Source organism: Loxodonta africana, chromosome 3 (assembly GCF_030014295.1).
Source record: "Loxodonta africana isolate mLoxAfr1 chromosome 3, mLoxAfr1.hap2, whole genome shotgun sequence".
Taxonomy (NCBI): domain Eukaryota; kingdom Metazoa; phylum Chordata; class Mammalia; order Proboscidea; family Elephantidae; genus Loxodonta; species Loxodonta africana.
The window spans coordinates 191,516,906-191,540,519 of NC_087344.1; the positions used below are offsets into that span (position 1 = coordinate 191,516,906).

The 23,614-nt window shown below is 43.1% G+C and overlaps 1 protein-coding gene across 3 annotated transcripts; it reads right to left on the minus strand.

Annotated features, from left to right (window-relative positions):
- Positions 1-1,525: 1,525 nt before the first annotated feature.
- Positions 1,526-21,679, minus strand: LOC100674451 (Fc receptor-like protein 1). 3 transcript variants are annotated; one of them, XM_003414952.3, is made up of 11 exons: positions 21,392-21,671; positions 13,918-13,938; positions 11,708-11,977; positions 9,406-9,693; positions 8,972-9,244; positions 8,556-8,672; positions 6,952-6,979; positions 5,328-5,410; positions 5,034-5,105; positions 4,410-4,438; positions 1,526-2,735 (listed from the first exon to the last, which is right to left on the minus strand). In XM_003414952.3, the coding sequence occupies exons 1-11, from the start codon at positions 21,420-21,422 to the stop codon at positions 2,664-2,666; spliced, it is 1,284 nt and encodes a 427-aa protein (XP_003415000.2). In that variant the 5' UTR covers positions 21,423-21,671; the 3' UTR covers positions 1,526-2,663. The 3 variants fall into 3 exon arrangements, 2 of the variants coding, with proteins under 2 accessions (XP_003415000.2, XP_023409905.2); XR_010321618.1 differs by lacking the exons at positions 1,526-2,735; positions 6,952-6,979 and having other exon boundaries at positions 4,408-4,438; positions 21,392-21,679; XM_023554137.2 differs by lacking the exons at positions 1,526-2,735; positions 4,410-4,438; positions 6,952-6,979 and having other exon boundaries at positions 4,908-5,105; positions 21,392-21,679.
- Positions 21,680-23,614: the final 1,935 nt, after the last annotated feature.

A 23,614-nucleotide genomic window follows, 5' to 3' on the forward strand; every position in this document is an offset into this window, starting at 1 on the left:
AGATGACAGAAAGACAAGAAACTCAGAAACTCAGAAGAAAAACATTGAGAGATTTAGCTACACAAAGACTAAAGTTCCATATTTTAAGATTCACTGTAAACAAAAAGTGAAGTGAAAGATTAGACAAAACCATGTGTATCACATACAATGGAAAAATGGTTAAAATACCTAAGATCTTAAACTAATTTTAACATCATGGTTAAAATTTACATAACTGAGCAGACATACGAGACTATGTGGGCAGCTCCTGCCTGGAGGAGAGATGAGAAGGCGGAGGGGGACAGAGGCTGGCTGAATGGACACGGGGAATACAGGGTGGAGAGGAGGAGCGTGCTATCTCATTAGGGGGAGAGTAACTAGGAGTACATAGCAAGGTGTACGTAAGTTTTTGTATGAGAGACTGACTTGATTTGTAAACTTTCACTTAAAGCACAATTAAAAAAAAAAAAAGACGTGTTAGGGAAATGCCTAGGAATCTTGTAGACACAGGCCTCTGTTAAGATTCATAGTGGATTTCCAAGAATTACAGGGGTGGAAAAAGGAGTGGAGCAATTCAAAGGGCAAAATATTTGATTCCTATAGGTCAAAATAGACATAATAAAGAAATTTAAATGCTCATTTAAAATATAACCTTGTAATACTAACATTTAAGAATGATCATGAATGTAATTCTTCTCTCTTCTGGTTGTCAGGAGGCGTAGTAATTAAGTCCTATGGCTGCTAACCAAAGGGTTGGCAGTTCAAATCTGCCAGGTGCTCCTTGGAAACTCTATGGGGTAGTTCTACTCTGTCCTATAGGATCCCTATGAGTTGGAATTGGCTTGACGGCACTGGGTTTTTTTGTTTTCTGTTTGTCAGAGTACCTTACAACAGAATTTAACTTTCAAGATAGCATAGTATTCTAGTATTCTAGTGTATGGATATGACTTATATAACCATTTGCATTGGACGTATAGTTGAAATTACTTTTGTTGCAATAAATAATATGACTGTCAAAAAATTTACATAATTGTTTCTAGGAGGGGCAGAAATTGACTGAAAGAGGGTATGAGGGAACTTTCTAGGAAGACGGGACCATTCTATATTAGGACAGGCATTTGATTTATTCAGGGGCATGCATGCATTTGTCAAATGAATGGGACTGTGTACGTAAAGCCTGTGCTTTCAACGGTGTTAAATTACACCTCAATAAACAGTTCATATAAAAGCATAAGAAAAAGAAATGAACACAAAGAAAAATGGGCAAAAGCCAAACACAGAAAACTTCTAGAAGAATTATAAACCAGCCGTCAATTTATGGAGAGATGCTCAACTTCCTTAGTAATTTAAAACTTTTAAATGGAAATAACAGTGATACTTTTCCCTACACCTTCATTCTCTTCTTTACTGTTGATGAATATGTTAATTGATACAATTTACAGGAGGGCAATTTAAGAGTATTTAACAAAATCCTCTAACGTACGTAACCTAAAACGTAGTGATCCCAGATATATGTTAATTTATCTTTCAGATAAACCAACAAGAATGCATAAAAAGATGTTTTTTTATAGGACATTTACTTTAGCAATGTTTTTACAATATGAAAACTTTGGAAGCCACCTTAAAGTCCATCAGTGCTGGGAAGGATTAAAACATATTATGGCTTGCCTATACAATGGAATACTGTACAGCCTTTTAATATAGTACAGTAGATCTATACAGACTTGAAAGTATTTCACGATATTTTGTTAAGTAGGCATATTTTTAAATAACTATACTTACATACATGTGTATGTGTTTGTACAAAACTATCTGGAGAGTCATAAGGTACATTTTTAACAATGGCTACCCTTTGTGGTGTCCTATTACAGGGACAGCTTCAACTTTTTTATTTTTTATGCAAATTGCTTTCATTTGTAAGAGTGTGCGATTGCTTTCAAATTAAAACACAGACTCCAAACCATATTATACATGTTTTCAAGAAATTTATGAATGAAAGAAGTAAAAAATATATTCACAAACCTTCTAGAGGTTGCAGCAGACACAGAATTTTGGATAGAGATTATTTCTCATAAATATTGAGACATTTAGATCAGCCTGGATAACACATTATTAAAATTGAGTGTGGCCACCATAATTCTTTATGTAATTTTGTTTTAGTTCTAATTTGCTAACTTGACCCAAAATATACTGAATAGTGTATTTTAGGCAGAAACATGATGATTAACCTAAGTGGGGTTCTCTACTGCCTGTGCTGAGAAAATACTTAGACAAAACCATGGACACAGCTGCCTTGTTGGAGCAGTTCTACAAAACCACTCTCCCTGGGTCCACGCACTCTTAGCTTCACTATTTCTCCACCAGGAGAGCCCAACCCCTTTTATCCCACCATTTCCTCTTGCGAAAAGAATTAAGAGCACGTTTTGACCCATCCCAGAGGAACCAGCAGGAAACCAGCTCTTCCATAACACAGTTCTTCCCACTCCTGTATCCACGTTAGTTCTCCTGGATGGTCTCTTCAGGGCTTACAGTGACTTCACGGTAGATGAAGGATTAGGCTCATGGAGCAAAGCACCTGGGTGAGGTGTACCAGAAAGCCGGCTCCCCTGTGCTCTCTGAAGAACATGTTGGATCTGAGGCTTGGGCTCATGGATGGTTTTAAAAAGGTGGAATATTCCATAGTTTTACATTGCATCTTCATAGTCCACATCCATATTGCTTGCCTGCTTCACCTTAGAATAGATGGCTAAGGAGACCTGGAAGCAAAGGGTCATAGATAGGACTAAAGCAGAGAAGACAGCAGAACATGCCTCCCAGCAGCCCACTTCCCCTGTAGCCTAGATGCATACTACCATGGTATACCACACAGCATATAAATTAGAGCCTCTTTGAAGACTGTGGTCCAAGGGCAGCATTTTCAAAGGGTCTTCATCCCACTGGTGGGCCACAGAGGTGCTCCTGATGAGCTACAAACTGACCCAAAGATGCAAGGGCTTCTCTCATTCTTATGGGCTGTTATAAGGCAGTTCCATGGGCTGTCATCTATTAAGGGATGTCAGAATTTTGTATTTGTAAACTAAATTTAGTGTGTCACTGGAGCTCACCAAGGACTTGAATTCTGTCTTGTTATGGATTGAATGAAAACCCTGGTGGCGTAGTGGTTGAGTGCTACAGCTGCTGGCCAAAAGGTTGGCAGTTCAAGTCCACCAGGCGCTCCTTGGAAACTCTATGGGGCAGTTCTACTCTGCCCTGTAGGGTCGCTATGAGTCAGAATCGACTCAACAGCAGTGGGTTTGGTTTTGGTTTTTTATGGATTGAATTGTGTCCCACCAAAAATACGTGTTGGTTCCTAACTCCTACAGCAGTGGATACAATCCTAGTTGGAAATAGGGTTTAATTTGTTATGTTAATGAGGTCATATCAGTGTAGGGTGTGTCGTAAGCCTAATTAGTCCTAAATTATAAAAAAGAGCAGATTAGAGACAGGTAAAATAAAAGTCATGTGAAGCTCATCAAGGAACTGAGGAATATTGGGGCTACAGAAGCTAAGTATCTTCCTCCAGAGCCGAAAGAGAGAGAGCCTTCCCCTATAACTGGTAGCCTGAATTCAGACTTCTAGCCTCCTGAGCTAGAATTTCTGTTCTTTAAAGCCACTTACTTTCAGTACTTCTATTATAGCATCACTGGGAAACTAAGTCATGTCCTGAGACATCTGGTTGCCCACACTACGCTAGACAAAATTATAAAGCACCTGTCACCTTTGCACACACAAAAGGGTTGAAATTCTGCAATTACCAGAAACGATTTTTATAACATCGGTGATGTCTTAAGTTGTTCAAGGTTCACAAATCACTATTACAATCACTATTAGTATAGGTTTGTTTAATAATAATTTAGTGGATTGTTTGGCTAACCTTATATCACAGTTATATATGGATGGCTCAACAATATTTGGGACACAGAATTTCAAGTAAATAGGCTTTTTAGACTAGGTAGTACTATGTTTCAACTACAAATCATTCATATGCCTATTGCTAAATGTCCATTTAAAACCAAAACCAAACTTGCTGCCATCAAATCGATTCCGATTCATAGACACCCTATAGGACAGAGTAGAATTGCCCCATAGCATTTCCAAGGAGAGGCTGGTGGATTTGAATTGCTGACCTTTTGGTTACCAGCTAAGCTCTTAACCACTACGCCACCAGGGCTCCAAATGTCCATTTAGGCCTCCAAAATATTCCTTATACAGTGATACTTTATTGTTACAACGCATTTTTGACCCCCACTGTGTGCAGAGATAGGGAAGGAGGTGGACTATGAAATCATTTGCTTTTCCTAAATGACCATAATTTTAAAAGTTTGAGAACCAGTGCCCAGAGGAAAGGCAGCAAGGGCATGGAGGAAAGAACAACAGGGACTTTAACTCACCTCATCCTCAGTAAGTGTCCTTGGCGGCTCTAAAGTGGAGAAAAAGATAAATACGCTAAGTCCCCACTTCTATTGAAAGTCCTTGCCTAAACTGGCATTAATATAGGCTTCTTCCTCTCCCATCTGCCGCCCGTGTATTGAATTCCATTAATATTTTCACTCTTGCTTTTCTACCTATTACAAATAAGATTTCCTTACTCTACAGGGGAATATTGGCAGCCCGGGGGTCGGGAGTAAATACACCCCTCCTGACACAGGAGGGGTCTTTACACCACTCAGATTTGCTGAGCCCAACACGCGTGCGAAGCGCAGCAGCAAAATAATTAGGTGGCTGTGATGGGGCTGCTTTGGGAGGCCGTGGGACCACTCCGAGAGAGCAGACAGAAGCCATCGTCTCTGCTGCTGCTGCGGTAACACTGGGCGGTGAGACGTTAAATAGGCCAAGTTAACGTTAGCATTGTGATCTACTCCAGGCTGCTTCCGGACCAAAGACCAGTTTTCAGAGAGGGACGGTAGTGCTCAGGGCCGGCTCCAGGCAGCTGCTCTGCTGGGCGCCGCCATTGATTCTCCTCTTGGTTCCAGGAAGGAAAAGAGGCAGACACAAAGTCAGTCCTCATCTCTCACCTGCTGCTGGTTTCCGTTCCTGCTGGCTACAGTACACCAGTGAATAGACGTCATCCCCACTTACAACGTTCACTGAAAAAGAGGAAAGGAGGCATCAGGACACAGCCTCCTCTTCTTGCCGTTCGACTCACTCCATACCTGTCCACCCATCACAGCCCTGAAGACCCAGGAGTCATTTATTTGCAGAGGTGGCTGGGGCCCAGCACGGCCAGGTTGTGGTAGCAGACATCACCCCATGACCCCTTCCTCAGCTAACTCTGCACATTTTGGCACAGGTCATTTGGGACACCTCACCATTTTCATACACGGGCTGCGGCGGCGCTGGGGTAGGTGAGTTGACATAGGTAAAGTCTTGGGGTACAGGGCTGGGAGGGCTCCTGCAAACACAGAAACATATGCTTTCATTTGGGGTAGTGAGTGAGACGTCGAAGGAGAGAAACCTGTTAGAAACTGTCTTGAGTGGAACAATAATTCCTGGGCAAATCAGCATCTGGATGGCACGGCTCTATGGGACAAGCCGCCATCCTCCACACGGGCTGAGTGGGGCATTGCAGAGTGGGCTTGGTGGTGTTGGTAGTTGCCGTGAAGTCGGTTCTGACTCATGGTGACCTCATGTAGAGCAGAACTAAACCTTGCCCCGTCCTTCACCACTTCACAATCTTTGGTGTGTTTGAGCCTATTTATTGTTGCAGCTACTGTGTCAATCCACCTCCCTGAGGGTTTCCCTCATTTTCACCGACGCTCCTTTACTAAACACTATGTCCTTTTCTAGTGACTGGTCTTTCCTTATGATGTGTTCACAGTAAGCTAGCCAAAGCCTCACTATCCTCGATTCTAAGGGACATTCTTAGGGCAGAGCATGCAGTAGGGTGTATTTTTCATGAGTGTAAGGTCCTTCCTTATCTGACTGTCTCCCTGTGGGATCGCTCACACCCAGAATCGTGTCAGTCACATAATAGGTATTCAGTAAATATTGAATGAAGAATATGGATTCACCCTAGATGGAAAACAGGTGGCTAGGTAGAACAAGCAGCTTGAGAATGGGCCAGAAGAAAGTGGTCCCACATATGCATGCACCACTGAAAGAGTGTTACTCTGATTTGGGGAAAAAAATCTGTTTATCGTTGGCATAAATAATACACTATAAAAATATGTCGACTAAATATTGGTATCCCCAGATGGAAGTATTTTAAATCTTTTCCTCCTTTAAACTTCCAAAGAACTTCAACAACTTTTCAGGAAGTTTATTACTCTCTGTCTTGCATTACAGAAATGGGTCTATACCTTGTTGTTGTTTTTACTGTTGTTGTTAGGTGCCATCAAGTTGGTTCCAACTCAGAGCAACCCTACGTACAACAGAACAAAATGTTGTCCAGTCCTATGCTATCCTCACAATTGTTGCTGTGTTTGAGACCATTGTCACACCCACTGTGTCAGTACATCTCATTGAGGGTCTTCCTCTTTTTCACTGACCCTCTATTTTACCAAGCACGATGTTCTTCTCCAGGGCCTGGTCCAACCTCCTGGTCTACCTTAAAATACTTTAAGACTCTCAAGATCTTTTCATATTTTCAGGCCCGTCATCACTTAACAGAATGATTTACAGGCCTTCAGATATGGTGGACTAATTGCAAGAATGGATAACTCTAGTCAAAGCCATACAACTTTCTTATTTTTACTAATGAAGTAAAAGAGATGAATTAAGGAGAAAGATGAAAGGATTTAAATGAATTAGTTAATATATGAAATCGAACAGAAGAGGAAGAGAAATTGAAGGTTCAGGCAGCAGTGGAAGGACTCTGGAGTGACAGTGTTTGATATAATGAAGATATGAGAAGCTCATGAGAGAGGACAGCTCAAATTTTTTAAAATTATTTTGCTGCATTATTGGCACACACAGAGAAAGCAGAGGCCTCACCTGAGTGGATCCCTGGCTGACCGGTTTCCTGCAAGTCAAACAAAGAAGCACACATGTGAATGGAGGGAGCCCTCTCTCTCAGTGTTTTCCTACAGCACCTGTGCAAGGAACGTCCCTTGTGCCCGATACCCATCCACGGCCAGACCCCAGGGTGAGCTCAGGGGACAGCCTAGTGATCGTTAGGCAGAGATTTCATCCCCAGATGAAGAGACTTGGGTCCAAAATAGTTCAATAGGGTCAAAGCCACAAAGCTCACTTGTACCAGAACTAGAATTTGAACCTAAGCCTCCAAAACATCAAGTCTATTGTAATTTTTGTTTCTGGTTTTGCAACCACACCATCTAATCTTTTCATGACAAGAGTACTTGCAGGTAGGTATTGCCACAGTCCTATTATAAATGGAGTGAACAAAACCATTGCTGTCCAGTCAGTTCCAACTCATAGCAACCCTAAAGGACAGATCGGAACTGCCCCATAGGGTTTCCAAGGAGGGCCTGGTGGACTCAAACTGCTGACCTTTTGGTTAGCAGCCATAGCTCTGAACCACTACGCCACCAGGGTTTCCATAGATGGAGTGAGGTGCCCAAATATGCCAGAAAGGCTTGAAACTTAAATACAGATCTCACATTGTCCTCTCTTGCCCAGTTTCCAACTTGCTCAATGGAGGACAGGAGAACAAATTTAAACATACAAATGAAGACAGGATTACCAGTTGTGACAGAGCATGGACCTAAAAACTTGGTACTCTGGTGAAGAATAATAAAAGAGAACAGTTGTAGGCTCAGTGGCCAAATGAAATCTCTTTGAGGAAATGGCATTTAAGCTGAAAAGTGAGAAAGATCCAGCACTGAGTAGAAAGTATAGATGTGTAGGTGAGTAAGTCAGGGAGAAGGAAAAGGTAACAATTTATGCATTGACTAGAACAAGGGTATGGTCAGTATAGCTGGAGCTCTTAACTGTACTTCTCTTCTGTTGCTATTAGTTGCCATCGAGTCAATTATAACCCGTGGTGACCCCATGTGTGCAGAGTAAAAGTGCACTCCATAGGGTTTTCAACGGCTATGACCTTTCAGAAGCAGATCTGTCTTTTGAGGCACCACTGGTGGGTCTGTACCACCAACCTTTCAGTTAGTAGTCCAGCACTTAGCAATTTGCCCCACCCAGGGAACCAACTTCTCTGTTGTTGTTTTAGGTGCTGTCAAGTCGGGTTCCAGCTTATAGTGACCGTATGCGTAACAGAACGAAACACTACCCGGCCCTGCTCCATTCTCACAATTGTTGCTATGTTTGTGCCCATTGTTGCAGCCACTGTGTCAACCCATCTCACTGACATTTCTCTTATTTAGTTAATTTCTGTATAAAAAATTAAATCACAGAAGCACAAGTTTTCAGTTAAACCTTAACTGATAACACATGGGAGATAGAGGACTATTTGAAAACTTTAATAGGTGCCATTCCTACTCATTGGCGGTTGTGAGCAGACCTGTAGCCAGGGTGGTTAGCAGGATATATTCATATTTTACAATATACACATCACAGATCCAGTCTATTTCAGTGAAAACAAATGTTGCACTAACAGATTCCCAATCTCTATAAATACTAACCTATTTTTTTCTTGAGCCAGTAACAAAAGAGTAGGATGACAGCGGTGGGACCAAGGGTGCCGAGTAGCCCCTCGATGACTCCTATAGTAAGAAGTTCCCTTCTGTCCTTGGTAGGCACTGAAAGGAGAGACCTGTGCATGAGCTTGGGGTACGGAGAGCAGAGATCTTGGGTGTGGGTTGCAGCCCGGATCTGCTCTTCTTAGGGGGGCTTGCAGCATATCATGTTGATGAAAGAAGAAGCGCCCAGCATTTTGGCCCTCCACACTCCCCAGATGCATCGCTTAGAACAGCACCAACCGCAGAAGCTCCATCTTTGGTAGCACCCCACCAGCAGCACTGTGGCAGCATCAACAAAACTTTCTCAGGAAGCTGGGAAAGAGACATGGACCAACACAGTTCTGTAGCCTGAGCTATACCTGTGATGTTGAGTAGCACGGCCTCACTGTGCTGGGCCCCCAGGCCATTGTCGGCCTCACAGAAGTAGTTCCCAGAATGCTCTGCAGTCAGGTTGAAGGATGCTCCTCCTCCAGAGGGGGCTGAGCTGTTCCCCAAGATGATATCTTCGTGATAGAACCGGTATAGGATTGGGGGAGAGCCTCTTTGGGCCTCACAGTGAAGCTCCACCATGTCCCCCACCACAGCCTGGGCCCCAGTAGCCCTGAGGGTGAGGACTGGATGAGACACTGGAACTGACAGAAATAGTCAGCTGTCAGAGGGGTCTCTTATGCTGGCACAGACTCATAATCACTGGCCACAGAGGCTCCGCCCCATTTGAACTTCCTCAGGGTGTCCCTGGGGAACATGGAGCCCAGCTTGAGACCTGCTGGTTGAGATGAATAGTGAAACTTACTTCTGACAGTGATGCTCACCAGCCCACTGAGGCTGGGGCCATAGCCATTGTCAGCTGCACAGTAATATTGCTCAGCATCACTCTCCCTCGCCGTGAGGATCTCAAAGTCTGCAGTTAAGGAACGCAGGGTCTTTGTGCCCAGTTTGAAACCCATGGCCCCTTTGTACCAGAGGAAGGTGATGTTTCCTGTGCCCTTAGCGACCGAGCAGACCAGGACCAGCTTTTTTCCCTCCATCACCTGGCCCCCTGGGGGCTGTGTCTCCAAGCTCACATCAGAGACGCGGACTCCTGTGTGAATAGAAGATGACATAAGAGGAGTCTGAGTAGGGAGGATTTCAGGGGCAGGGAGCAGATATGACAGCGATGAAAGCAAAAACCCCAGGTAAAGTCAGTGATATATATACTTTAAAGGAAAAAAAGGAGTCTCTGCTGACTTGGAATTGCAGATGATAGTGTAAGAAAGCAAAGAATATTGAATACACCATGGATATACCACGGACTGTAAGAAGAATGAACAAATCTGTCCTGGAAGAAGCACAGCCAGAATGCGCCTTAGAAGCACGGATGGTGAGACTTCATCACAGGTATTTTGGGCATGTTATCAGGAGGGACGAGTCCCTGGAGAAGGACATTATGCTTAGTAGACAGCGAAAAAGAGGAAGGCCCACAAGAAGATGGATTGACACAGTGGCTGCAACAATGGGCTCAAGCATAACAACAATTGTGAGGATGGCACAGGACCAGGCAGTGTTTGGTTCTGTTGTACATGGGGTCCCTGTGAGTCAGAACTGACTCGACAGCACTTAACTAAGTGTAAGAAAGACACCATAATATTACCATGGAGGATGTAGGTCAATGTGACTCTCAGATATAGAGAGAGATTCAGGTACATCTCTAGACCAGCTCCTATTCCCATGGGAACAGAATACAGCAGACAGGGAGGACCAGTTCAGGGAGGACCATCCCTGAGTTTCCAAACCCTCAATTTTCTAGATACAGTAGTATGGTGGGTTACAAGTTCAGGTTGCAAATCGAACTGCCTGTGTTTGAATGTTGGTTCCAACTCTTACTTGCTGTGTGTCCTCTATCAAATTACTTAACTTCTCTGAGACTCACTTTCTTATCTGCAAAATGGAGATGATAACGATAGTTATCTTCCGTAGTTGTGAAGATTCAATTCGACAGTGTGCAGCATTAGGACAGGACTTGCTGTACACTAACTGTGCGTGAAGACAGCTATGATTTTTTTGTTCCGGTCCAGTTTCACCAGTGTTGAGTTTTAAGCATGTTAGGAAAACCCAGCCTTTTGGAAGTAGTAGACATTTGCTTTATGGCACAGTGGATATGCCTTTGCCTGAGAATAGGAAAGGATGTTGGAAGTGTCCATCCTGAAATGGAATAACATGGTTCAAAATCACTAACACCCTCTTTTCTATTTATCTTTCAAAATCAAGCTCCAACTTCCTTCCATAAGCCGTTTTCCAATAGCCTATTCCATATTCTTCTTCTATAAAACCTCTTACCACCTCAGTCAGATTTCTCCTTCTCTGCAGCCTCTACTAGTAGCCAACCCTAGACCATACAGCACCACATAGTTTATCTCAGGTATTCAGGGTGCTGGTTGAACAAACACTTCTTGTAGTCAGAGATCATGTATCATGCAACAATAATTTTCCCCTACACCTTCCAGCACAGTGAAGATACACAGTGTCTCCAAAATATTCTTCTGTTTGCCTGAATGGGAACAGCAAGGATAAGGGAACATCTCTTAAGGATTCTGTTATGGTTTGAATTGTGTCCTCTAAAAACTACGTGTTGGAGTCCTGACCCCTACGCCTGTGGGTGAAATCCCGTTTGTAAATAGGGTTCTTCTTTATGATAATGAAGCCATGTCAGTGTAGGGTGTGTCCTAAACCAAATCATTTCGGAGTGATAGAAGGAACAGCCTAGACACACAGACAAGCAAGTGTGAAGGAGAGAAGGTAGACGCCACATGTAAATCGCCAAGGGACTGAGGAGCCTGGAAGAGACAAGGATCTCCACCCAAGAGTCACATCCTGAATTTGGACTTCTAGCCTCCTGAACTGTGAGGAAAAAAATTTCTGTTTGCTAAAGCCACCCATTTATGGTATTTGTGTTATAGCAGCACTAGGAAACTAGACAGATCTGATAGAGAGGTTCAGGTCCATCTCTAGACTAGCTCCTATTCCCTTGGGAGCAGAACACAGCAGAGAAGGATGACCAGCCTCATGCCACTGCCCCTTTTGGCCCACCCTGGTCGACATGCCCCACTGGCACTCACTCTGCACGTCTATCCGGAACCTCTGGCTCCGTATAACTCGAGTTTTCTCTGGCTTTGCCTCACACCAGTAAGACCCTGAGTTTTCACGCCACATTTTGGGAATCTGAAGCTTTGGGGAGGTGTTGCAGGGCAATCTCTGGTTCCAGACATCACTGAAGAAGCAGAATTGAAGCTGGACACCTGCTGTCTGCGGAGCTGGGTAGATCTTACAGATCAGAGTCATCGAGCTCCCCTCTATAGGCCGGGTGGGACTAGCTATCAGAAGCAGCTCTAGAGAAAAAAGAAACACATATTCCAGGGTGAAGGGGTTCAGAGTTCCTGGTGAGAGGCACTTTTGGTTCTCAGCACTGGTAAACAGGGCTCAAAGAACCAGCCAGCTGGACACACAGTCTATCCCTCATATGACCCTCTCACAGTGGCCTGTGGGCTTCCCTTTGCCATGAGTCCACTCTGCTCACACCTCCCACCACACACACACACACACACACACACACATCCTGCCCCTGTGCAGCAGCGTCCTTTACCTGGAATTGATCTTTTCTCTTTGTGAAGTTTCTGTCACTGGGTGGTGGAAATGGTTAAGTGCTCGGCTACTAACTGAAAAGTTGGCAGTTCAAATCCACCCAGAGGCATCTTGGAAGAAAGGCCTGGCAATCTACTTCTGAAAGATTAAAGCCTTGAAAACTCTATGGACCAATTCTACTCTGACACACAAAAGGTTGCCATGAGTTGGAGTCAACTCCACAGCATTTTTGTTTTGTTTTGCTTTGTTTTTTTTTTTTGTTTTTAACTTCCTCCTCTGAATGGGGCTTGGGTGCTAACCAAAAGGTCAGCAGTTCAAATCCACCAGCAGCTCCTTGGAAACCCTACGGGGCAGCTCTGCTCTGTGCCATATGGTTGCTATGAGTCAAAATTGACTCGATGGCAGCGGGTTTGGGTTTTGGCTCTGAATGGGGTTTAGGGGAAGAGGAGGTGAGAAAGAGGTGGGGCTGGCTGCAAGGTCCTGGGCGTAGTCTCGCAGCTCAGAGCTTGCTTCAGATCGTCACAAGCTACGGAGACTACCTGGCAAATACTTGATGACGGAAACTTGGTTTCTTCATCCTCATTCTCAATGCAGCCTTTGATTCCTGCTTTAAGCGAGGATTAGTTAGGTATGTGGTTTTATGGCATAACAGCAGGGCCAGAAGAACACAAGGCATGAGTTAGACTTGAGCAAATATCATGTGAGGAACTCAGAAGACTGGGTTGCTTCTGAAACTCTCTTTTGACAGGAATTCATAATCCATTAGAGCCTGCATTCCTGAGTTCTTGAGGCTGCAGAACAACCTCTTTTAACACTGTGGTATTTTACGCACAAAAAAAAACCAAAACCCCTTGCTGGTGAGTCGATGCCAACTCACAGTGACTCTATAGGACACAGTAGAACTGCCCCATTGAGTTTCCAAGCAACGCTTGGTAGATTCAAACTGTTAACTTTTGGTTAGCAACCATAGTACTTAACCATTACACCACCAGGGTTTCCATTTTAGGCACAAAAGAGTAATTCTCACATTCATTAGGTGTAAACATGCCCTGGTGAAAGATCCCCTGTGAGGGGATCTTGTCCTCCTCTCCTCATCTGGGTAAGGGAGGACTTTAAATCAGGACCAAAGCTAAATTAGTTTACATAAACCGGGGTCTGAGAGAAACTGTAGCACTTGGTGCTGCAGGGCAGGGCTAGAGATGGAAGGAGGCAGTGCTACTACTCCATTTATTGTGTGGACCGAGGATTGACTGTAAGGTTCGTCTCCAAGGATGTCCAGCATTTCCTCCATCACCTCTGGTGGAGCACCCAGCTGGGAAGTACACAGGGACCTTAGAGCCTCCCAGGCTGGAGGACAGAGATTCTCTAGCTTCAGTCTTCGGCACCCTCTGCCTTTCTTGCCAAAATACTATCTTCCTCCCCACACTGTGCTTCCCAGAAATAAGATGGTGTTCTTGAGGTCAGAGCAAGACCTGTACATGCGTTGAGCAGGCACACGTCAGGTGCAGAGACTGGCGTAAACAGCGCAGCCCAGGCCCAAGGGAGCCACTGATGTGTTTATACACCTCAGCAGTGTCAGCAGGGTGTGTCTTGGACGAGCAGGGGCTGCTCAGACAGCCATTCACCGGCCTCCTCCAGTGACAAGGCACCCACAGACCGCGAAGAAGAAAGGGAAGTTGCAACTCACCGGTTGGTTCACAGAGTGGAGCTGGGAGAGAAGGCAGCAGAGATCAGTAGAGAGCAGCAAAGTTTAACTCTACAATCCACCCTCCTTCCCTCTTACCCTCCCCCATCTCTGCCTTTCTTCCTCCTTAACCTTCTCTTTCCTCCCTCTTTCTCTTCTGCCCTCTCTCCTTTCATATTCTCCTCCCCTTTCCTGCCTCCCTTTCTTCCCTCTTTTCCTTTCCCCTCATTCCACATCACTTATAAAACACCTTCCTACAAAAAACACATGGCTTTTTTTGCACCATCATAAAGTAATTTATGATCACTTTTCTCATCTGTAATTAGGAAATGGTGCCTTTGCTTTTAACTACTTGGCAGCTCCCTTCTTCACGCCCCTCACTTCTAGCCCTTCAATTCAAAAGTGTTCCTGATCCAGCTCAAGACTCTCTGCTCGTAGTAACAACAGAGTCAGACAAGGAGAGTGGAGGGGATCATCCTCAAGGTCGTGGTGCCCCTTTATTTACCAAGTTCGGATCAGAGTAAGCTTAGAGACAAGAGAAGGAATTCGGATTTCTCCAAAGACATTCTCAAGGATTGGACCCAGATATTTTGGCATAATGGTCAAGAAGAGAGCATTCTGAGGAAAATGTGAGCTCTGTAGCCAGATGGGATAGACTTAAATGCTGGCTCTTTGTCTACAAGCTGTGTGACCTTTGGAAAAATGCTTTATCTCTTTGTGCTTTAGCTTCCTTCTCTGTAAAATGGAAATAATAAGAGTACCTACCCCTAGAGTTTTTGCCAGGATTAAAAAAGCTAGTACCTATAAAGTGCTTAGAATAATGCCTGAAAATGTGTTGGCACCCAATTAATATTGTCTAGTATTATTATTCTCTCTTTCAGTTCATGTTTAGTTTGAGATGCCTGATGTTTTAAATTAAATATTTATGTGAATAATTAGTTCCTCAGGTAGAGAGGAGGGAACAATGATAGGTAAGATAAAAATCACATTTTGCTTATTCATGCATTCAGCAATTTTTTTTTTAATTTTACTTTAGATGAAGGTTCACAGAACAGACTAGTTTCTCATTAAACGGTTAGCACACATACTGTTGTATGACATTGGTTAACACCCCATGACATGTCAACACCCTCCCTTCTCAACCTTGGGTTCCCTATTACCAGCTTTCCTGTCCCCTGCCTTCTAGTCTTTGCCCCTGGGCTGTTGTATCCCTTTAATCTTGTTTTGTTTTATGGGCCTATCCAGTCTTTGGCTGAAGAATGACCCTCAGGAGTGACTTCACTACTGAGCTAAAAGGGTGTCCAGGGGCCATACTCTTGGGGTTTCTCCAGTCTCTGGCAGGCCAGTAGGACTGTCTATTTGTGAGTTAGGATTTTGTTCTACATTTTTCTCCAGCTGTGTCCAGGGACCCTCTATTATGATCTCTGTCAGGGCAGTCAGTGGTGGTAGCCGGGCACCATCTAGCTAGCTGTACTGGACTCGGTCTGGTGGAGGCCATGGTAGATGTGGTCCGTTAGTCCTTTGGACTAATCTTTACCTTGTATGTTTAGTTTTCTTTATTCTTCCTTGCTCTCAAAAGTGTGAGACTAGTGGAGTATCTTAGATGGCCACTTACAGGCTTTTAAGACCTCAGACACTACTCATCAAAGTAGAATGTAAAGAATCTTCTTTATAAATGATGCTATGCCGATTGAGCTAGATGTTCTCCCAGACCATGGTCCCCACAGCCCTCAGCCCAGCAATTTGTTCCCTCAGGGAGTTTGGATGTGTCTATGGAGTTTCCATGACCTTGCCTTGTATAAGTCGTGCTGGCTTCCAAAGTATTGTGTACTGTCTCACCCTTCACCAAAGTTACCACTTACCTATTGTCTATTTAGTGTTTTGCCGTCCCCATGCTTCCCCTCCCTCATAACCATCAAAGATTGTCTCTTTTCGTGTGTAAACCTTTTCAAGAGTTTTTACAGTAGTGGTCTCATACAATATTTGTCTTTTTGTGATTGACTTATTTCACTCAGCATAGTGCCCTCCAGATTCACCCGTGTTGTGAGATGCTTTGAAGATTCATCCTTGTTCTTTATCTTGCATAGTACTCCATTGTGTGAATGTACCATAGTTTGTTTATCCGTTCATCTGTTGATGGGCATTTTTTGCTATTGCGAACAATGCTGCAATAAACATGGGTATGCATATGTCTATTTGTGTGACGACTCTCATTTCTCCAGGATATATTCCTAGGAGTAGGATTGCTGGATCATATGGTATTTCTGTTTCTAGCTTTCGAAGTAAGTGCCATATCATTTTCCAAAATGGTCATATCATTTTGTATTCCCATCAGCAGTGCATAAGAGTTCTAATCTCCCTACAGCCTCTCCAATATTTATTACTTCCTTTTTTTTTTTTTTTTTGTTTCGTGCCAGTGTTGCCGGGGTGAGATGGTATCTCATTGTGGCTTTGATTTGCATTTCTCTAATGGCTAGTAATCTCGAGCATTTCCTCATGTGTCTGTTGGCCACTTGAATGTCTTTGGTGAAGTGTCTGTTCATTTCCTTTTCCTGTTTTTTAATTGGATTATTTGTCTTTTTGTTGTAGAGGTGTTGGATCTTCTTGTAGATTTTAGAGATTAGGTCTTTGTCTGATTTCAACAAGCATATTTGAGTGTTTACTATATGCCAGGCATTGTGTGGGGCACTGGGTTTACAGGAGTGAATATGAATGACAGTCTGCCACCAGGGGATTTACATTATAATGAGGAGAGAGCCAATCAGCAAATAAATATATAATGTGATTTCAGAGAGTGGTCAGTGCTACAAGAAAGCAGAGAAATAAGTTACAGAATACCTGAGAATGGTCATAACTTTTTAGATAGATGTCAGTTGAGTAGAAACCTGAATGAAACCAGGGAGTGAGTATCTCTGGCAGAGTTTGCAGCAAATGCAAAGGCCTTGAGAAGGGAATGGACTTATTCAAGGAGAAATAAGAGGAAGTGTCCCTGGGACTGACTGGGAAGGGGACGGTGGTAGATACTGATGTGTGAGAAGTAGGCTGGGGCCAGTCATGGGAGGCTTTGTGGACTTAGTAACAATCGGATTTTGTTCTAGATGTGATGGGGAACCATGGACAGTTCTGAATTAATTTTTTAAATTTGTGTAGGATCACTCTTATCCTGTGAGAAAAGATTATAGAAGTGCAAGAGAAGCAGGGAGAACATTAGTAGGAGAGTTTAGTCTAAAAGAGGGAGAAGGATGGTTCAGATTAGGCAGCACTGGTGCTGTTGAATGGTCAGATTCAGTATAAATTTGGAAGGTAAAATCACTAAGGATTGCTTATGGGTCAGACCTAAAATAAAAGAAAGAGAAGAGTTACATATCACTGCTAAGTTTTTGGCCAAGCAACTGAAATAGAGAAGTTGTGGGGTGGTGGTGGCGAAGGTGTAGGGTCAAGAGATCTATTTGGATATGTTGAGTTTAAGATGCTTCTTAGAGACTGGAGCACTTATACACTGCTGGTGGGCATGTAAAATGGTACAACCACTTTGAAATCAATTTGGCACCTCCTTAAAAAGCTAGAAATGGAAGTACCATATGATCTAGCAATCCCAAGCCTTGGAATAGATAGTAGAGAAATAAGAGCCATCACACAAATAGACATATGAATACCGATGATCACTGCAGCACTGTTCACGAAAGTAAATAGATGGAAACAACCAAGGTTCCTGTCTTAGTCACCTAATGCTGCTGTAACAGAAATACCACAAGTGGATGGTTGTAACAAGAAAATTTATTTCTTCAAGGTAAAATAGGCTAAAACTCCTAATTCACGGTGTCAGCTCCAGGGGAAGGCTTTCTCTCTGTGTCAGCCTTCTTATCAGTCTTCCCTGGACTAGGAGCTTCTCTGCACAGGGACCCCTGGTCCAAAGGGCATGCTGTCCTCCCTGTGCTTCTTTCTAGGTGATATGAGGTCCCCTCACTCTGCTAGCTTCCGTTTCTTTTTAACTCTTGAGAGATAAAAGGTGGTGCAGGCCTCACCCCGGGAAACTCCCTTTACATTGTATCAGGGGTGTGACCTGGTAAGGGCGTTACAATTCTACCCTAATCCTCTTTAACATAAAATTACAATCACAAAATGGAGACAACCACAGATTACTGGGAATCATGGCCTAATCAAGTTAATACACACATTTTGGGGACGGACATAATTCAATCCATGATAGTGCCAACAACAGATGAATGGATAAACAAATTATGGTATATTCACACAATGGAATACTACACAACGATAAAGAACAACGATGAATCCAGGAAACATCTCATAACGTGCCTGAATCCGGAAGGCATTATGCTGAGTGAAATTAGTCAGTCGCAAAGGGACAAATATTGTATGAGACCACTATTATGAGGACTCAAGAAAAGGTTTAAACACAGAAGAAAACATTTTTCTATGGTTACAAGGGTGGGGAGGGAGAGGGAGGGGTATTCACTAACTAAACTTTAGAAAAGAATTATTTTAGATGAAGGGAAGGACAACACACAATACAGGGGAAGTCAGCACAACTGAACTAAACCAAAAGCTAAGAAGTTTTCTGAATACAACCAAATACTTTGAGGGACAAAGTAGCAGGTGCGGGGTTCTGGGAACCATAGTTTCAGGGAACATCTAGGTCAACGGGCATAACAAAGTATATTAAGAAAATGTTCTGCATCCCACTTTGGTGAGTGGTGTCTGGGGTCTTAAAAGCTAGCAAGCAGCCATCTAGGATGCATCAACTTGTCCCAACCCACCTGGAGCAAGGAGAATGAAGAACACCAAAGACACAAGGAAAATGTTAACCCAAGAGACAGAAAGGGCCACATAAACCAGAGACCCCATCAGCCTGAGACCAGAAGAATTAGATGGTCCCTGGCTACCACCAGTAACCGCCCTGACAAGGAACACAACAGAGTTCCTGATGGAGCAGGAGAAAAGGGGAGTGCAGAACTCAAATTCCAGTAAAAAAAAAAAAAAAAAAACAGACTTAAAAATGGTCTGACTGAGACTGGAGGGACCCCAGAAGACTTGGCCCCCAGACTTTGTTAGCCCCAAACTAAAAACATTCCGGAAGCCAATTCCTCAGACAAAGATTAAACCGGACTGTGGGACATAAAATGATACTTGTGAAGAGCGTGCTTCTTAGCTCAAGTAGATATATGAGACTAAACGGGCAGCTCCTGTCTGGAGGCGAGATGAGAAGGCAGAAAGGGATAGGAGCTGGTTGAACAGACGTGGGAAATGCAGGGTGGGAAGGAGGAATGTGTAGTCACATTAAAGGGAGAGCAATAGGGTCACATAACAATGTGTGTATAAATTTTTGTATGAGAAATTAACTTGAACTGTAAACTCTCACTTAAAGCACAATTTAAAAAAAAAGATACTTCTTAGATACCTGAATGACAGTTGAATATATGAGTGGTGTTCAAAGGAGAGGTCAAAGCTGGAGAAATAAATATAAGTTTAAGCTTAATGTGGCACTTAAAGTGACCAGATGATATTACTTGGGGAAGTGTATATGGATAGAGAAGAGAAGTCTAGGTACCAGTCTTGGAGAGGTCTGACATTTTGAGATGAGTATAAGGAGAATTCAGTAATGATGCCTGAGAACCAGCAAATATTGAGTTAAAAAGAAAACCAGCAGAGTATGGTACTCCGGAAGCCAGATGAAAATGTGTTTCAGGAAGAGGGAGTGCTCAACTATGTCAAATGCCCTGAGAGGCTTAATAAAATGAGAAATGAAAACTGATCACTGCATGGGGTGACATGGAAGTGGTTGATAATGTTAACAAGAGCAGTTTCATTGGTGTGGCGTGGAAGAAATACTGATGGAATGGGTTCAAGGAAGGACGGGGAAAAAAAAAAAACTATAGGGACCTAACACAGCTTAACAGTTGCAAGGGGTTAGGGATGCAGAGAAATCTCAATGAGGGTATGAGGGGATTATTTGAAGTGATGGAAATGTTCTGTATTTTGGTGATCGTGGTGGTTACATGTCTCTGGACATTTGTCAAAATTCACAGGAAGTAGATTAAAAAGAGAATTTTCTGGTAAGGTAAATTTAATATGAACTTTACATAGAAAGGATGGGAAGAGATGAAGTCAACAACTCACTGGAAACTTTGTAAAGAGAAACAGAGAAATGATGCAGTAGATGCAAGAGACCATTAGATCATATTTCTATTTTTTCAGATAAAAGACATTGTAGCATGTTTGTATATTCCTAGGAATAATCTAGAATGGAGAAACATTTTAATGATGGATCATGTTTTTAAGAAATCAAGAGAATCTCGGACTCAGTGCCCAGCAGAGAATCCTGTCTTAGATAGGAGGAACCAAAAACCAAACCCACTGCCGTCGAGTCGATTCCGACTCATAGCGACCCTATAGGACAGAGTAGAACTGCCCCCATAGAGTTTCCAAGGAGCGCCTGGCGGATTTGAACTGCCAACCTCTATGGTTAGCAGCCATAGCACTGAACCACTATGCCACCAGGGTTTCCTAGATAGGAGGAGGGACGATATATTCACGGTAAAAGGAGGGAAGGCAGAGTCTGTGAGTACAGAGATGGCTGGGTTGGTAGATACAGCACTAGGAAGATGAGGAAAATTTCTTCTGATTGCTTCTATTTTCCCAGTGACATATGAAGCAAGGTCATAAATTGAGGGTAAGAGGAGGGTTTGAGGAGAAAGAGAAGGGATGGAAGAGTGGTCATCAAGAGTGGGAGACCATGGGCTATGAAAATATAGCAGGCTTGCAGCACTAATGATGTCCCATTTGAAATTTGGGGTCCTACATTTAAAGTGAGATAAGTCAGCAGGATTATGCCTTTTGTCTAAAATCACATTCAGCTGCTTAGGCACAAGTGGGAAGCGCTCAGAAAAGTGTGTTAATTGGGCAAGTGCTGTAGAGGAAGAGAGATTCGGGTGTATCCAAAGGAGCATTGTGGTGATGGAATCTCGGCTGGGCACTGTGAGATGTGAGAACATGGAGAGGAAGAATTGGCAATGAAAAAGTGACCCAGGGGAGCTGAAGACATGGTAAATATGGAGTGCTAGAGAGAGCGAGTATTGACAATAGGGTGTGGTGAAAGGAGGAGTAAAGGGAAATATCGCTGATAGTAAGAAGGGCAAGGAACTGAGCAGCCAGTTTTTCCCATGAATTGTATTTGTGGCTGTTGAAACAGGCACAAGGACAGAATTAGTGGTGGAAGGGAAGACAGAGACAGTAAACACTTTCTATGTGATAAAAACTGAAATGATAGCTTTCTTCAAAAATGTGGCTTCACCGCACCTTCCTGCCTGACTTTGAGCCCCTAGTTGGAAGTAGAGCCCTGAGCACCCCTGAGCACCCCCAGGCAGAAGGTTAGCCCTGGGAAGTTCCCACAGCTCTTCAGGAAGTGGAGCCCCAGTGTGATGGGATCCCATACTCTGCTTCGAGTTGTCCTACTCACCATAGATGAACAGCAGGAGCCTCAGAAGCATGAGGGTCAGGTCGGGAACTGTAACCGAAGATGTCCTTTCATCAGAGAGAATTCACCTCGGAGTTAAGAGGCAGCAGCTTGTCTGAGGTTTGAGGAAGTCAGGATCGGAAGTTACTCTTCAGCACGAGTTTACAAAAATAGATGAAGGAAGAAGAGAGGTGTGGAAGAGCACGGTGTGTGCAAAGGTATAGTCTTCACTCAGGGTGTAGAAGACTATGCATTTCTCCTGTTTCCTGTGGAGGGTGAGGAAATCAAAAGTGCTCCTTTGTGTAGTTTGGTGCTGTCCAGTTGGTTCCGCCTCATAGCCACCTTATGTACGACAGAAGGAAACACTACTCGGTCCTTCGCCATTCTCACAATTATTGCTATGTTTAGTAGCCACTATGTCAATCCATTTCATTCAGGGTCTTCCTTTTTTTCATCAACTTTATGCTTTATCAAGCATGATGTTCTTCTCCAGGGACTGGTTCCTCCTGGTAACATGTCCAGTTTATGCAAGATGAATTCTCACCATCCTCCCTTTTAAGGAGTGTTCTGGCTGTGCTTCTTCCAAGGCACATTTGTTCATTCTTCTGGCAGTCTGGTAGATTCAGTATTCTTTGCCAATGCTGTAATTCAAAGGCAAAAATTCTTCCTTATTCACTGTCTAGCTTTCACAGGCATATGAGGCGAACGAAAATACCATGGCCTGGGTCACGCATACCTTAGTCCTCAAAGTGACTTCTCTGCCTTTGAACACTTTAAAGAAGTCTGTTGCAGCAGATTTCGCCAATGCAATACGTCATTTGGTTTCTTGACCACTGCACTTTTATGGGCATCGATAGTGGATCCAAATAAAATGAAATCCTTGACAACTTCAGTCTTTTCTCTGTTTATCATGATATTGCTTCTTGGTCAATTTAGGATTTTTGTTTTCTTTATGTTGAAGTGTAATCCCAACTGAAGTCTGTAGTCTTTGATTTTCATCAATAAATGCTTCAATTTCTCTTGACTCTCAGTAGCACAGTTCTGTCATCTGCGTATTGCAGGCTGTTAATGAGTCTTCCAATCTTGACACCTCCTTCTTCTTCCTGTAGTCCAGCTTCTCTGATTATTCGCTCAGCATACAGATTGAATAAGTATGGTGAAAGGATACAACCCTGATGGGCATCTTTGCTGATTGTATCCCCTTGTTCAGACTGAACCACGGCTTTTTGGTCAATGTACAGGTTCCACATGAGCACAATGAAATGTCTGGGAATTTCCATCCTTCGCAATGTTATCCATAATTTGTTATAATCTACACAGTCAAATGGCTTTGCATAGACAATAAAGCACAGGTCAACATCTTTCTTATATTCTCTACTTTCAGCCAAGATCCATCTGACATTACTAATGATATTCCTCATTCCCTGTCTTCCTCTGAATCTGGCTTTAATTTCTGGAAGTTCCCTGTTGATGGTACTGCTGCAGCTGTTTTTGAATTATCTTCAGCATAATTTTACTTGCATGTGATATTAATGATATTGTTCGATAATTTCTACATTCCATTGGATCCCTTTTCTTTGGAATGGGCATGTACATGTATTTCTTCCAGTTGGTTGGCCAGGTAGCCGTCTTCCAAATTTCTTGGCATAGATTAGTGAGCGCTTCCAGAATTGCACTCATTTATTGAAACATCTCAATTGGTTTCTGTTAATTCCTGGAGCCTTGTTTTTCGCCAATGCCTTCAGTGCAGCTTGGATTTCTTACTTCAGTGTCATTGGTTCTTGATCATGTACTACCTGCTGAAATGGTTAAACATTGACCAATTCTTTTTGGTACAGTGACTCTGTGTATTCCTTCCATCTTCTTTAGGTGTTTCTTGTATTGCTCAATATTTTGTCCATAGAACCTTTCAATATTGCTACTCGAGGCTTGAATTTTTTCTTCAGTTCTTTCAGCCTGAAAAACACTGAGCGTGTTCTTCGCTTTTGGTTTTCTCACTCCAAGTCTTTTCACATTTCCTTAGAAAACTTTGCTTTGTCTTCTCAAGCTGCCCTTTGAAATCTTCAGTTCAGCTCTTTTACTTTATGATGTCTTCCATTCACTTTAACTACTCTATATTCAAGAACAAGTTTCAGAGTCTCTTCTGACATCCATTTTGGTCTTTTCTTTTTTTCCTGTCTTTTTAATGAGCTCTTGCTTTCTTCATGTATAATGCCCTTGATGTCA

Bases quoted from the DNA above. Each gene is read 5' to 3' on its own strand.
- LOC100674451 (XM_003414952.3), bottom strand. From the start codon at position 21,422: ATGCTTCTGAGGCTCCTGCTGTTCATCTATG. The intron at 4,439-5,033 runs GTGAGAGATGAG...TCTCCACTTTAG, and splicing joins GGAACGGAAACCAGCAGCAG to AGCCGCCAAGGACACTTACT. The intron at 2,736-4,409 runs GTGAGTTAAAGT...CTTTGCTTCCAG, and splicing joins GGACACTTACTGAGGATGAG to GTCTCCTTAGCCATCTATTC.